Source organism: Arachis ipaensis, chromosome B5 (genome assembly GCF_059453495.1).
Source record: "Arachis ipaensis isolate K30076 ecotype BB chromosome B5, ASM5945349v1, whole genome shotgun sequence".
Lineage (NCBI taxonomy): Eukaryota > Viridiplantae > Streptophyta > Magnoliopsida > Fabales > Fabaceae > Arachis > Arachis ipaensis.
Window position 1 is genome coordinate 10,410,082 of NC_142440.1, and position 16,962 is coordinate 10,427,043.

Here is a 16,962-nt window from a genome sequence, read left to right on the forward strand (position 1 = left end):
CATATAATGACATATGACTTAAATATTTTTACGTACAATTAATATATATATATATTAAAAATTATTTAAACAAAATAAATATATCCAAAGAATACTTTACATGCCTAAAAAATTGATTAACCTATCATGAATAGGACTATCGAGATAAAATTTTACTGTATAATAATATATGTTTAGATATATAAATAAATAATAATTATAGGTATAAAAAAATATGTTAATAATTATAATCAATGACTATAATTAATATATATCAAATTAATTTAGTATTAATTAAAATTATATTTTTTTTATTTTAAAACAAATAAATCCTATTATTATTATATAAACCTACAATTATAATTAACATTATTTTACGTAATCATAATACCATGATTATTACTATTCTTATTACACCCCTATTTGAATGAATGCATTATTAAAAATAAATTATTATATATTAATTAGATTATTCGTTAATATGCATAATTAAAATTATTTATTTTATTATACACTTTTAAAATAATAATTAATTAATCTAATATTTTATTAGGCATAATTAATTAGCATATAAATTCATTGTCTTTAGCAGTAATTTATAAAGATTACTGTGATTAACAAAGATTGACGTAATTTATAAAAATTACACATACAATAATATTAATAATAAAAAATAAAAAATTATTGAATAATTATTAGCTAAAAAATAATATCATATATAAATAAATAATCATAATAAAAAAATAATTAATATATATGTGACTTAATTATATTTACCTATAGTTAATATATATGTATACATAAATAAAAGATATCTAAAATTATTTAAACAAAACAAATATATTATGAGATTATAAAAACTATTAATTAAACAATTAATATGCACCTATACATAAAATAAGAAAATTATTAATTTAAAATTAGAGTAAATATTTTATTTTATAAATCAATTATGTATAATAAGAATTATTTGTTCTAAAAATAGGTAATTAAATTAATTTAGTATTAATTAAATATCTTTATTTCTAATTTAAAGTAGATTAATCTTACATTATATATATGTTTTTTTTGTGTATTATGTGATTGTAAACTTTTATATTTGAGATTTATATTTTTTTTTTAACAATTGTTATGACTATTTTTATATTCTAATTTTGAGTTTAATATATTATTACATGTAATTTTTTTAAATTTTTTACTTATATTCTTTTATCATTTTATTTTATCTTAATTTTTTTGTAGGTATGATCTTATTAAAAATCTTAAAGCACCATCTAAACATAAAGTTTAAAAATTTAAAATTAGAATACTTCAATACTCGAATAGAAATATAAATTATAGATATACAATGATCAATATTAGAGATATAACTAAAATTTTGATTGTTTGTAAAAAAAATATATATACACATTTTTTTATAAAAATTAAAACATTAATTTATTATATACTACGTCTGTTTCTTAAATTGATCCAACTATTTTGTGAAATTCTTTGTTATTTATTTGTTATGTATTTTGCCTTAATATTTACATAAATAAAAATAATAAATTTAATTTAATTTAAAATTAAATATTTAAAAATATTTTTTATAAAAAATAATTTAAATATAAATAAAAAATAAATATTCCCCCCACGGACACCTACACTATTAATGATATTATAAATAAAGTGACATATTTGTACAATGTGCAGACTCTCTGCCCTCTTAATAAGTGTGTCAGATACATATCGAGTCTAACACTCACTAAATCACTATCCCTTTCGCTAACTGAATACATTTATTTACGGTAGAAATTCAAAAATTTAAGTTCAGTTAGTTAAGTTTATATAAAATTAATTATTAAAAATAGTTAAATAATTTAATAAATTTAATTAAATTATCATTTGTAACTTTTACACTATGTTTGGATCAATAGAAATTTAAAAAAAAAAAAATACAAAGAAAAAAAATAAATAAAAAATAAAATTTTTTATTGATTGGATGAACATAGAAATTAGATTGAAAGGGAAATCAATGGTATCGGCCCACATCCAACCTTTTCTTCCAAACCTGTGAAGAAAATTGCTGAAAGTTCTAAAATAAAAGTGAAATTACTAATATGTCTATTATTAAAATTAAAAGCAAAATTTATAATATTTAATAGCAAATAAAAAAGGATAAATTTAAAAAATATTATGATTAATAATGATAATACATTAAAATTCTGAAATACAATTAAAATCACATTTTTTATAAAAAAATAATTTAAATATATTAATATATTATAATTTATATATAATATAAATAAAAATATTAATATAATTTTATTTGGTTATAATTTTTTTTTCTTTCATTTAAACAAAAAATTTTTTTAATTTTTTTTGTTCATTTTTTTATTTAAACAATATAAAAAAAATTAATTTTTTTTAATTTTTTTCTCATTTTTTTTTTTTACATTTCCCATCTTGCATCCAAAGGAAGTGTTAATTATCAATCTGACACAAAGTTAATTATACTTGAATATCTATCTATTTTTAATTATACCTCGATGTGTACACCCCGCTTCTTAATCCATCCTCATCCGCACATGCTTTAAGATATTTAGATACACCTGCTTGGCATTGGCTATTGAGAGTGTTAGGACGAATAATTAATTAATTATTATTTATATTTTTAATAATATAAAATTATTTTTAATAATGTAAAATTATTTAATTTTTTTATTGATTAAATATTGGTAAAATTTTAATAAAAGTGCAGCTACTTAAATTTTTTCTTGCCTATTTATACAGCGTTTGGAGGGAGCATTTTTTGCAGAGATTTATCCAAATTAACCAAGCAACCAACCCCCTCTTCTTCTTTAATTTATCTCTCTCAGACACAGCCATGGAGAATCAACGGCACATGGTGTTACTTTCAAGTCCAGGGCTTGGCCATCTCATACCAGTCATCGAACTGGGAAAACGATTCGTCTTCCACCACAACCTCAAAATCACCATCATCGCCTTCACTTCGCATACATCACATGCTGAAAAACACGTCCTCAAGACTGCCACGTCCTGCGGTTTCATGGACATCGTAGAAATCCCCCCGCCGGACATATCCTCCGTCATCGACCCCGACGCCGCCGTCGTCACCCGCCTCTGTGTCATGATGCGTGAAGGCGTCCCTGCCATCCGTGACGCTCTTTCCAAGCTGGCAGGCACGGCCACGGTGCGACCTTCGGCACTCATCGTAGACATATTTGGAACGGAGGCTCTTGGTGTTGCAGAAGAATTGAAGATGCGTAAGTACGTGTTCGTGGCTTCCCATGCTTGGTTCCTTTCCTTGTTGATATACGCTCCAACTCTTGACAAACAAGTTCAGGGTCAATATGTTGACCAGAAAGAACCATTCCAGATCCCCGGTTGCACTCCGCTTCGACCCGAAGACGTGGTTGACCCCATGTTGGACAGAAATGACAAGCAGTACCAAGAATACCTAGGTTTTTGCAACGGAATACCCAAAGGTGAAGTGACACTATACCGTGCATTATATTCTCTACAATTGTTATGAAATTTCCTATTATGCAGAAAGTCCACATATATCTAAAAATAAGAGAAATCACTTCATGACAAATATGTTTAGTATAAATAAACAAAAAAAATTGGCTAAATAAAAAAAGGCATCAATACGTATTTGAAATAAAATAAATAAGCATAGAAATATATTTCATTAACTAAATTTCATACATATTTTACAAGTATAAAATAAAAATACATTATAAGTAATATATATTTAAGTTTAAAGTTATTACTTGGTTGTTTCATATGTATGTTTGTATACTATATTGTTGTAATTCTCATGTATAGACGAAGAATAGAAAAGGGAAAAAGAATATTAAAGAAGTTGAAAAAGGAAGAGGAACAAGTAATAATCAAGAAGAAAAGACAGTTTTTATAAAAAGTTCTCTTAAGTAGTCTTTATATCAAATTAATTAAAGGTTATTAGTTAAGAATCCAATAGTAGAAAGTTTTTTTTTTTAATTTATAAACTTTATTCAACCTTATAAAATATTTTTAATTTTAAATGGTGAAAATTCAGACGATAAAGATATTTTTTATCTATTAAAGAGATTATCATGTATTAAATTTTTGACATATAGTATAGATTAAAAATGTTATCTTTATTAAAAAATATTATTATATTTTTAATATCGTTAATTTGATTTTGATATTAATTTTTTAATTTATTTAAAATTTAATTTTTTAATAATAATTTTATTAGAGAATTATTTTATATTTTTATTATTTTTATAAATTTTATAATATTTTTTTTCATTTTATTATATTTTGATATTTTTATTTTACGAATTTAATAACTTTTTATGAGTTGATTTTTTATTTATAATTTTTAAATATTTTTTATTTTTAAAAATTTATATTTTAATCTATCAATTATTATTGTTAATTATTCTATTTTTAAGTCTAATAATTTTTATTTATTTTTAAAATTTTTAAAAAAATATTATAAAATTGAGATTTTTAAAACAAATTTTATATTAATTAAGAAATTTAATATATTTTAATTAATATCATTTAGAATTATTAGTATAATTATTTTTTTAATTTTATTCATAATTTATATTTTTATTATTAATCTATGTTTTTAGAATATATTTTTTAACTGTGTCCAAACAAAAAGTTAAAAAACATATATTTTTTTGCTATATGAGTGGTGTCCATTTTAAATGTTTGATGATTGACAAAATATTTTTATAGACATGCCAAAACCTTGTATAAAATAATAGTTTACTATTTTAAACCGATTAATTAATGATATAGGTGACGGGGTGCTGGTGAACACTTGGGAGACTCTTCAACAGAAAGAGCTTGAATCACTGAGAAACAGAAACTTATTGGGTGGGATCCTGAAGGCTCCGGTCTATGCTGTGGGGCCCCTAGTAAGGCTGCCCGATTCAGAAATGAGTCAAGGGATTGAATGGCTCACGCATTGGCTCGACGGTCAACGGGAGGAATCGGTGATATACGTGTCATTTGGGAGCGGTGGAACGATGTCGTGTGAGCAAATGACCGAGCTGGCTTGGGGTTTAGAGCTGAGCGGCCAGAGGTTTATTTGGGTGCTTCGCGCACCCATAGACGCTGCGGACGCAGCTTTTTTTACCACTGGGAGTGATGGCCGCGATGAAGACGGCAGTAAGCTGTCAAAGTACTTGCCGGAAGGGTTCTCGTCGAGGACGTACAACGTTGGCGTTTTGGTTTCGCAATGGGGCCCACAAGTTGATATTTTGAGGCACCCTTCCGTTGGTGGCTTTTTATCGCACTGTGGCTGGAATTCCGCTCTTGAAAGCATTACTAACGGGGTGCCCATGGTTGCTTGGCCTCTCTACGCCGAGCAGAGGATGAACGCAACGCTGTTGGTGGAGGAGCTCGGGGTGGCTGTGAGGCCAAGGGTTCTGCCGACGAAGAAGGTGGTGGACAGGGATGAGATCGCGAGCATGGTGAGGGAGATCATGGTGGTTGAAGAAGATTGTAATAAGGTGAAGAAGAAGAACCCTATAAGGGAGAGAGTGAAAGCCATAGAGCGAAGTGCGGTGGAAGCTTTGTCCAAAGGAGGCGCACTTGCTCAAGTGGTGGCGAGGAGTGAGTGACGGAATGATCGACACGTGTTACCTACCCCCTTGCACATGTTTTATTATTATTATTATTATTATTATTATTATTATTATTATTATTTGTGATCTCACATGCTACATACTCGTTGTCCTTACTGTGCATGCATTGCTTGATGACTTAGGCATTTCTGGACATGGGAAAGTGTCCAGTACGAATTGATAACTAGGGTAAGGAAACGAGGAGAGACAGAGAAAAGTTGGGGTAGGGGTAATGTAATGTGTTACTGTGTAAGATTATTGCTTTGTCTTTTATGGTTGGGTTTGTTTTTGAGTATAGGATAAAATAAGATATTGAGAACAAAATATAAAAAATACAGAAATATAAAATTTTATAGTTTTATATTTTATTTGGTGATAAATTAAAATAAATTATAAAAAATTAATTTATTTTTAATTTTTTATTTAAAAAATTTAAATAAAAAATATAATTATAAAAAATTAATAAAATTAATAAAAAATAAAAAATAAATTATTTTTTTTATTAATATTTTTATATTTTTTTATCAAAATAAATACTAATTTAATATTTTTAAATACTATATTTTTATTTATATCTTTATTTATATTTTATCTGTCAAATATAATTTTATATTTTTATATTTCTCTGTGTCAATGTTTCCTAATTTGTATGCATGTGGTGATTGTACCCCATACAACCAAACGACATGGGAAGTGGGCCATTGTTATCTGCAAAATCATAACTTCATAAGCTGTTTTAAGAAAGAAGCCTAAACGCAAAAGTTAGAGAGTACAGGCAAAGATACCAGAGATAATAAACAAAGAATTTTAGACGTCATCCATATAAGGATATAATTGTGAACAGTAAATTTAAGCTTTTTAAAAGAGTTGTCTTACCTGTATGACATCCAATTCAGAGGCTCATTTTTTCGCTAATTAATTTCTATATGGATGGAAGGTTGGGGTTGGACCACGTTATGGGAAGGAGGGGTGCTGCACAAAGGGGTGGTGTCAGGTTACAAGAAAATCGGATCGTGGGTGTTGGTGAGAGCAACTCGCACCGTGCGACATACAAGTCCTCAACAACACGGATCCTACGATTTCATTTAACGAAAAAAAAAATTCCCCACTAGCAATTCGGACGGTCCGAGTTCACTTTAAGCTAATTCAAATTTTCATTTTCTTCAAATCGGACCCAACGAGTTGTTGATCCAAAGCTGAAAAAAAAAAATATCCCCAACTAGCAACTCGGACGGTCCGAGTTCACCTTTACCCAATTCAAATTTTCATCTTCTTCAAATCGGATCCAACGAGTTGTTGGTCCAAAGCTGAAAATAAACATGTCGCAGGGTCCGATTTCTGGTACTTGACACCAGAAAAAAGGCTGCTCCACAAATTGGTATGGAATCCAGCAATCCATATCCGGGAATGACACCAAATTTTCTTCCATATCAATAAAATTGAGCATCATTTTTTTATATGAGAAACATATGTATGTTTTACATTATTGTAAAAAGAGTCGCACTAGTATAAAGATTCATAATATACAGATTTTGTACAGATATATTTTATAATTAAAATTAGTGATACGTGTCCTTTTTTTTTTCTATTAAACTAAATTCTAACGCAAATGCGAAGGTTGTAATTATAGTACACTACAAATATTTGCAGATTGTTAAATGTTAATTATTAACTCCTTTTAAAAATAGTTGACACCGTTAAAACTGTTACTAATTACATTTTCTTTTTCTTAATAGTTGGACGCACCAAATTTTTCAAGCAATACAACAATTATGACTTTTTTCGTTTGGACTATTAGCTCAAGTTTATTTTCTTTTTTCTTTTCCTAATGTAATATACTAGTAGATAAAACAATCTATAGCTATATAGCGGTAAAATTATATATATATATATATATATATATATATATATATATATATATATATATTGTCATTACAAAATGTTTTGTTTTAGTAAATCAATTATTTTTTCATTTAGTTAGTATGTTGTTTAGAAAACGGAAAGATAATTTAAATAGTAATTTTGGAATGTTGATTATATTATTTGTGGATAAATTTGTGATTATTACAAGATTTATCTATTATATTAAATCTAGAATATTCGTAGATTTAGAATTTATTTGGGTGAGTTTATAAAAAAAAATTAATTATATTTAAATATAATAATATAAAAATATTTTTTATTTATTATTATGTGAAAAATATTTTTTAAAGTAAAGTAATTTTAAATTGTATAATTTTTTAGTTGAATAACGGAAGAAAAACACAAAAATTTTGTTAAAAGGCACAAAAAAAATTTAGTTCATTCCATAATACATAAATTATTTTTAATTATGCAGATTGTTTAGTTGAATAATACCAAAAAAATCCATGAATTTTAATAAAAATACAAAATAATTAATTAAAAATATAAAAAAATTAGTTGAATAATACAAAAATATAATGTAAGTAACAGAAAAATTATAATTATAAGTTTTTAATTCAAGTTGTACGTATGATATAAGACATTGTATAATATATATTTTGCATTATATTAAAGAATTATTATGACAACTACGATATTGTTTAGAAAGAACGGATAAAACCAACAAAATAAAAAATTATTATATTTACTGAAAATTTTAAATTTTTCCTATACTATATACGTATATGTAATTTTAGATTTAACTCAATAAAATAAAATTTAGAAAAGATATTCTCGTTCCAATGCGTGTATTCCATAAGTGGTTGTCGTTACAATTTAAATTTTGTACATATCTATGAAACTATTATTAAATTAAAATATAAAAAAATATTTAATTATTATAAAATTTATTTAAAAGTCTTAATTAATTTAAATCTAGATTTTTTAAAATTTAATTTAATTATCTTTAATAAAATAATTTTTAAAAATAAAATTAATTTTTATCCTCACAACTTTATTAAAATTGTGCATCAATTGTTACTGCTTCATATAAAGAGTATTAGATTGTTAATAATTAATGAGATCAAAGGTTATTTATATATTTTATGATTTATAATTTCAATTATGAATGATAGTATCAATAAAAAAATATTTATTATTTAATTAATAACTTTTGAGTTTGTACTTTAATAAGATCGTAAAATTTTTGTTGATATAGTATTTTAAATTTGAATGACATTTTAAGATTTATAATAAACTATAATTATATTTTAGTATATTTATTTATATTTTATTAAATTATATAATTATAAAACAGTTATTTCAGTTTAACCATAGTTGAACCAATTAGATTAATGAACTAATAAATCAATAATTAAAACGGTTTGATAATTGATCTGATTTTCAGAACCTTGTTTTTAATAAGACTAGCTAATGTAATAGGCTAGTTGGTTAATTAGGGTGTTAAAAACTTAAAATCCAATTTAATTCAATATGATCTAATTTAAATTTAATTATAAAATATATCAAAATTAAAAACAACTTGCATTGGACTTAAATTAAATTTTAGGTTTAACTTTCAAAATTTATTTAATTTAATTCAAATAAATTATTTTTTTGTTTTTATAATTAAATTTATATCTCGCTTATAATATATTTTTGTTTTATGAAGTAATCCTATTAAATTTTTTAAAAAATTAAAAAAAATATAAAAATAAAAGATAGATAACTATTATTTAAAAAATATTTTTTATGAATTATATATATCCTGGATAATGGATATAGTGCTAGAAATTTTGTTATAATTATATTTCAGGTAAAATGCACTCAATTTATACACGAACTTTTAAACTATATCTTAATTGTAGCATTTTAATAGTTGACTATTTTTATTGTTTATATTTTTTTATCTGTAATATTAAATATTCAAAATAAATATTTTCCATTAATATTATAAAAGTTGAGTGCCTTATTGTATTTTACATCATAGTTTAGATTAGTTATAAATTTTCTTACTAAAAACAATAGCTATTGGCTATGGGTATGATATTAAAATTCAAATTCAACTTGAAAAAAAAATATAAAGTATAAACTAAAGAAAGGTCAATAAATGGTGGTAGTACAATTCTATTATTTGTCTAGTGTAATTGTCTCTTATTTCTACCTTAATAAAATAACAAATCCGTTATATACATTGCAAAAAAGCTAATTAACGTTTTCTCTTTTTTATGTCATTCCCCTGGCAGACACAACATGTGTCAATAATTTTGTGAGTCAAATGAAATATCTGTATATTTGGATCTGTACCCTATAATTTATTTTGTAAAAAATATGGGTGCTAAATATAGATGTGGAAACAGCTTTTTGTAAAACAGGGATGAAGAAATTGGACTATTCGATTTCTTTATAAAAAAAATTAAGCTTCTTAATCGGACAGTCCGATTAGTGTGGAAGAGAAAATTTAAATTTTGGTGAAGGTAATCGGACCCTCCGATTTGTGTTTAAAAAATCGAACGATCCGATTTTTGCTCCTGACACCACAGTTGCGTAAAGCACTTATACACTCCATATCTACGTTTTACACCGTTTCTTCTCCCACATCTAAATTAAAAAGTGCAATTCAGAAATTAATTTAATAATAAAGTAAAAATTGGTGTAATTTAAATATATTAACATGGTGTATTATGCATAAATGTGAATTTGTAAGTTTATAGATCTACAAAACACAATTCACGTTCTGCCAATAAGGAACAAAAAATAAATTAATTACGGTAAAATACAACCTGCATTTTGCAAGGAGGAGCAACCACAGTGCAAAACGTGTTTTTCTGTCTCTTGCATGCAGATTAGAGCTGGACTTTGATCGCCTTGAAAGACACCAAATGCGACTTGCATTTTGTAGGTTCTCAGAGCAAAATGAAAGCTGCGTTTTGCAGGATGCAAGATTGCATCTTCGACATGTGTAGATGAGGGGTCTTTATATCTGTGTTTTGCATTTGAATGTGAAGGAAGAAGTGGTAATATGTATTTCTGCATTTTGTAAGTTGAAGGAAAGAAGAAGAAGTGTAGGAACCAATATATATATAAATATATACTTGCTCACACACAAACTGCTCCCTCTCATCTCTCACTCACACACACACCTCTACTCCTGTCTGCCGTCATTGTCGTCCAGCAATCGATGCATCACGCCGTCGTTCTCAGCACCGTCAATCTCAGCAGCTACATCGTCCTTAGCATCGTGGTTCTTCGTCATTCTCAGTTGTACTCCATCGTTCTCAGTCTCTCAGCCTCAAGTACAATTTATTCAATTTTTGTTCTAATTTTTTTTAATCTGATTTTTGTGATTTTTTTTTTTATGTTCTGACTTCTTTTTTTTTTTATGTTGTGACTTAATTATTTTTCTATTAGTTATGATTATTGGTTCTTGGTTCTTGGTTTTGATTTTCTGATTATTGTTATAATGATTTTCAATTTGTTATTATTATTGGTAATAACATTTATTTGGGATTTTTTGTTTATGATTATGTTTTATGTCTCTGTTCTTGGTTTATTTTAATTTTGTTCTATTTTTATTAGATTTTAGGGTTTATTCTGATTTTATACTTCTTTTTTTTATGTTTATTTTTATTTTTGAATTCATTATTTTCTTGGTTGTGATTTTTGGTTTAAGGTTTTGGTTCTGTTCGAATTTTTTTTGTTATGAATTGAATGTGTTTGTCTTTGGTGTGATTGTGCTTGAAGTCGCTTGTAGGAAGAAGAACAGAGGTTTTTGCATCCCAAATCAAAGTTTCAATCTTCTTGGATATGTATGTGATACTGGATAATAACTTAAGGTCATATGAAAAGTGGGCTGTTGGTTTTTATTCTTGGATAATATCCTTATATTTATTTTTTTCTGGTGAAGTTTGTTGATTTTTATCTTCTGTTTTGACTTTTTCTTTATTCTGGTTTAAGGTTGTTGCCTTGTACTACAATGATTTTACAGTTTTAATAAAGTGAACCAATGATTTTGTTTGTAAACTATGTTTATTTGCTGAAACTTGTTATGATTCTAATTTTGAAAATAATGCAAAAATTTGAGGATTGAGAATCGAAAATACCTAACATTTAGAGGCACATGTTTAGTTTAGCTAAGCATTCATATCACTATTTAACATTCTTTTTTTCTGAATATACAACCCCATTTGGTATTAATTGTTTGTGTTATAACTCAGTTTCTGATTTCAGGTTCTTTGTTTGCTGAATAATGTTTTGCTATCTTGCTAGAGAACATCAAAATATGGCTGATTAGCTGCTTTGCTGGAAAAATTAATGGAAGCAACATTTTTTTCATTTTGTTGTGTTGAACTTTTCATGCTTTTCGATTGCTGTATTATAATTTCGGGGAGTTCGTGACGGGCTGAACGGACAGTAGCCATGAGTTCTTGGTGGAGAACTGCTTAGCAGTTTTTGGTAGGCCGCCCGGTCTGGACGATCATACATTGGGAAAGGTAAAATTTGCATAGGTTCGGCGATGTAGAGACACTGAACCGTTAGACACACAGGAGTCAATCGAACGGTATGTCCGGGCTCACATATTTTGCGTGCTTGAAATGATTGTGTTTCCAGACAATTTGACGAATTTTGTAAACTCGAAGTTTTTACCTTTTCTTCGAGATTTCCATCGCATTCGACCCTATAGTTGGGGATAACTAGTTTGGCACATCTGTATGTGTAGTTGTGCCGTGCATCGCGATACAACTGTAAAGAATTTGTCGACCCCCTTGTTTTACTTTTTGTTTGGGCGTGGGAGCGTATGCCATTTTTAGCACCTATTCCTCGCAATGAGCTTTTTGTTGTTGGTGTTCTAATTGGACAACAATAATGGTTATTATCATTATTATTTTTACTATTGTTGTTAATATTATTTTTATTATTATTGTTGTTGTTATTATTATTATATGTTGATTATAACCATTCTAAACTTACTCAGGTGGAGTCATTGGCGCCTACTAACGAGATATACGCAAAGGTCTACAGAGCACTTTAGACAATAACTAGATAACATGGGAGTCAATGACGTACGTTTTAACAATTTCTGTTAAGAAATTTATTATGTCTAATAATTTAACTTATTGTCATTGTCTTTATTGATGTCTAGTTTATATGGTGGCCACATATGGGAGTGATGGTTCCTGAGGACCTATTCTTAAATTTGGTAGTGTGCTCCACGAAGTCTCTGTTAGTGTCATTTGAATATATAGAGTAGCACCCAACAGATCGAGTAAAATGCCAATTCGGGTTTGAACAACTTCGACCAGAGGAACCATTCCAGATTGGTGATGCTGATTGTAAGCGGTTGACCGGAACACAGAACCATGACTGGAGCAAAAGGAGTAGAGTTTGGGTTAACTTGTGGAATTTTGACCGCTATAATACACTGTAAATAGGAGACGAGATTATCGACTTTCATCCTTTCCCGATGGACTATGCATAGTACACACAGTAGTACAAAAATCACATACAGTTGTCAGAAAGAGTTGCGCATGCAGAACCCGAGATGAATGAACCACAGGTGCAACTCCCGCCACCACTAGGGATGGCAAAAAGTTCCTTGGCGGGGCGGGTATCTGCGGGGATTTACCCGCCGGGGGCGGAGACGGGGAGGTCTTTCTACCCACGGGGACGGGGGATAGGGTCCCGTATAATAAACGGGGCGGGGCCGGGGATAGAGGTCCCCGCCCCGTGGAAAGCCTTTTAACCCCATATATTTAAAAAGACTAGAATACCCCTATATATATATATATGAGGGACATTGAGAAACCTTAGGTATTACACACTTACACTTACAACTCACAAATCCCAAATCCCTAATCAAGTCTGAATTGAACTCTGAAGTCCTTCAACCTCAAACCTCATCCTCTCAAGTCTCACCCTGTCCTCTCACAATCACCACCTCCCACCCCCGCAGTCGGTCAGTCCTTCACCGCTACCTCCCACCCCCTCAGTCCCTCACCGCTACCTCTCAGTCTCTCACGCACTGTCGCCACTGTGGAAGTCAGTAAGGTCATCGTCACGTCACGCACACTGCAACAGGGAGTCCGTCATCTTCGCCATCGTCACGTATTCTCATTTCGCGTGTTTGTCAGTCGTCGCGCCTTTGCCAGTTGTCGCTCTTCACCGATCATCGCCTCCTCGTCGGTCATTGCCTCTTTTTCGTCGGGTAAGTCACAGAAGACAGAACTCTGACTTCTTCATTATTTGCTTTGATTTTGAAGGATTTGTTATAATTTATGTGAGTTAGGTTAAGTATAATTTATATTTCTGATGTTGAATTGTTGATTCTGGTTTCTATGATTTTGAAATTTTTATTATTTTACTTTGATTTTGAATTTCTGATTTTGAGATTTTTATTGTTTATTTTGATTTTGATGCATTTGTGTTTATGATTATGCTTACTATGATTTGAAACTTTTATTGTTTATTTTGATTTTGAAGCATTTGTGTTTATGATTATGATGATTATGCTGATTTTGATTTTGAAATTTTTATTGTTGATTCTGATTTTGAAGCATTTATGTTTATCATTATGCTAATTCTGGTTATGAAACTTTCATTGTTTATTTTGATTTTGAAGTAATTTTCATTGCTGATTCTGATTTTGAAGCATTTATGTTTATGATTATGATAATTTTGATTATGAAACTTTCATTATTTATTTTAAAGTACTTGTATTTATGATTATGCTGATTCTGAAATTTTTATTGTTTATTTTGATTTTCTATGATTATGTTGATTCTAAAATTTATGTGTTTATGTGAATGTGATTTTAGAGAATGTCTTCTTCTGATGCATTGAGTAATATTCTTGAGAAAAGTACTCCATTGAAAGAACCTATAGCCACTAATGTTCAAACTACTCAAGAGACTCCTCAATCCCAACCTCAAAAACCTCCAACTGATACGACAACTACCAATGAAGAAACAACAAACTCTACAAGTGGTGTTCGAAAGAGGAAGTTAACCTTTAAAGTGTGGAATCACTTCAAGATTGTCAAAATTAAGGGAAAATTGAAGGCTGAATGCAATTATTACAAATCAAAGCTACTTGGTGACTTAAAACAAGGAACTTTGCACTTGCGTGATCACTTCAAAACGTGCAAGTTTCACACCACTAGAGATATAAGACAATGTATGATGAAGACAACTACTCCAACAACTAGTGAAAAAATAGTTGTGGTTGGTGTATATAATTGGAATACTTTCAAAGGTTCTTGTGGATTGTTTGATGGATTAGAATCTTGATAGGAAGGTATCCACTTTAACTGTTGATAATTGCACTACTAATGACGTTATGATTGAGAGTATTTTGATTAAAATGTCACATAGAAACTTTATTTTGGGTGGTAAATTGTTTCACATACGATGTTGTGTGCATATATTAAATTTGACTGTCAAGGATGGGTTACAACTTATTTCACATGCTATTGAAAGGGTGAGGGATATTGTTCATTATTGGACTGTAACACCTAAAAGGGAAGAAAAATTTAACGAAACATGTGTGCAACATAAAATACCCTACACAAAAAATCTTTGTCTTGACTGTAAAACTAGGTAGAATTCAACCTTTTTGATGCTTGAAGTTGCAATTATGTATAGAGACGTGTTTAAAAGATTGTCATTGCGTGAGAGTCAATATAAATCTTTGCCTAGTGATAAGGATTAGGATATGGTGGATGAGATTTTTCAAAGATTGAGGGTGTTCTTTGATGTCACTGAATTATTTTTTGGAACAACTTATCCTACATTAAATCTTTATTTTCCTAATGTTTGTGTAATTAAGTTGGCTTTGATGGAGTAAAAAATTGTAGAAATAAGGTAATTGAAATGTTGGCTACTAGCATGATAATTAAGTTTGAAAAGTATTGGAGTGTGATTAATACAGTTATGACTATTGGGACTCTTTTGGATCCTAGGTACAAGATGTATTTATTGAATTTCTTTTTTCGTAAAATATATGGTGAGATGGAGGCATGTGTTGTAATTGGTCAAGTGAAAAGGATAGTGCAAGATTTAGTTTTAGAATATGCAACAAAGGAAAGAGAAAGACCAAGCTGCTCAATTAGATATGCTGCCACCATCTTCAATTCCTTCAGGTTCAAAGGGGAGAAAGTTTAGTCATGAATCTTGGCAAGCTGACTTTGCTGTGCAAGTGAGGAATCCACATTTATTGATACAAAGAGCGAGTTGAATTATTATTTTGAAAAGAGACTGGTGCCACAAACTGAACATAATTTTGATATCCTTTTTTAAGAAAAAATAAATTAATTTTTTATAAAAATATTCTATAGCAAAAATTTTATTTTTTTATCATTAAATTTTGTTTATTAAAATATCCTTTACTAAATTATTTTTTATTGATTAAATTATATTTTTGCCAAAATATTGTTTAAAAAAATTAATAATTAAATTATTTTTTTAAGATACTCTTCAATAATTTTTTAATTATTAAATTGTGATTTTACCAAAATTTTCGTTAACAATTATTTTTATATTTTACTATTATTTTTCTGATATCAATATATATTATTTTAATATAAATAAAAAAATCATACCACTGTTAATATGTATAACAATTAATATATATTGATATCGAAAAATAATCTTACTAAGTTTTTTTTTTGTTTAATGTTAAAATAATATATATTGATATCAGAAAATTAATAGTAAAATATAAAATAATTGATAACGAAAATTTTGGTAAAATCACCATTTAATAATTAAAAAATTATTGAAGAATATTTTAGAAAAAAATAATTTAATTATTAATATTTTAAAAAAATATTTTGATAAAAATACAATTTAATTAATAAAAAAATTTATTAAAGAATATTTTGGTAAGCAAAATTTAATAAAAAAAATAAAATTTTTGTTAAAGAGTTTTCTGTAGAAAACAATTTTTTTAAAAAAAATTGAATAAAGTTAACATTAGTTAATACAAAAAATTTAAAATGGATTAAAGAAAAAAATTTTTAAAAATTCTCAAAAAATGTATATTTTATAAATAGAAAAAAAATTATTTCAACATCTTTTAAAAAAAGAGAATAAATTTTTTTTCTAAATTAAATTATTAAATTAACCTAACTTTGGCATCTTATGGAAAGAAAATACTTGTATCTTTCACATTAATAAATCATTTGGAGCATGGATCTTTCACAATCAATACATACACATGAGTGACACTTTTAAACACATGCTCTTGAAGATTAATAAATACAATATGATGAAGGGAGGTGAAGGGTGGAACGAAGACCCAAGTTGATACTGCCTTTCCTCCAATTTTTTTTTTCCCGCTCAGCAAAGCCCAATTCAATAAACTTCCACCAACGGGTCCCAGCACAATTAAACTCCATTGGATTTTACGCCACCAGCTCGACTCAATCAGCCTCCCCTGAGCCCCAGTAACC

At 27.9% G+C, this 16,962-nt stretch overlaps 1 protein-coding gene across 1 annotated transcript; it reads left to right on the plus strand.

Moving 5' to 3' along the window:
* Positions 1-2,762: 2,762 nt before the first annotated feature.
* Positions 2,763-5,743, plus strand: LOC107640110 (anthocyanidin 3-O-glucosyltransferase 5-like). The gene is made up of 2 exons (XM_088486354.1): positions 2,763-3,467; positions 4,783-5,743. The coding sequence occupies exons 1-2, from the start codon at positions 2,846-2,848 to the stop codon at positions 5,607-5,609; spliced, it is 1,449 nt and encodes a 482-aa protein (XP_088342480.1). The 5' UTR covers positions 2,763-2,845; the 3' UTR covers positions 5,610-5,743.
* The last annotated feature ends 11,219 nt before the right edge of the window (positions 5,744-16,962 follow it).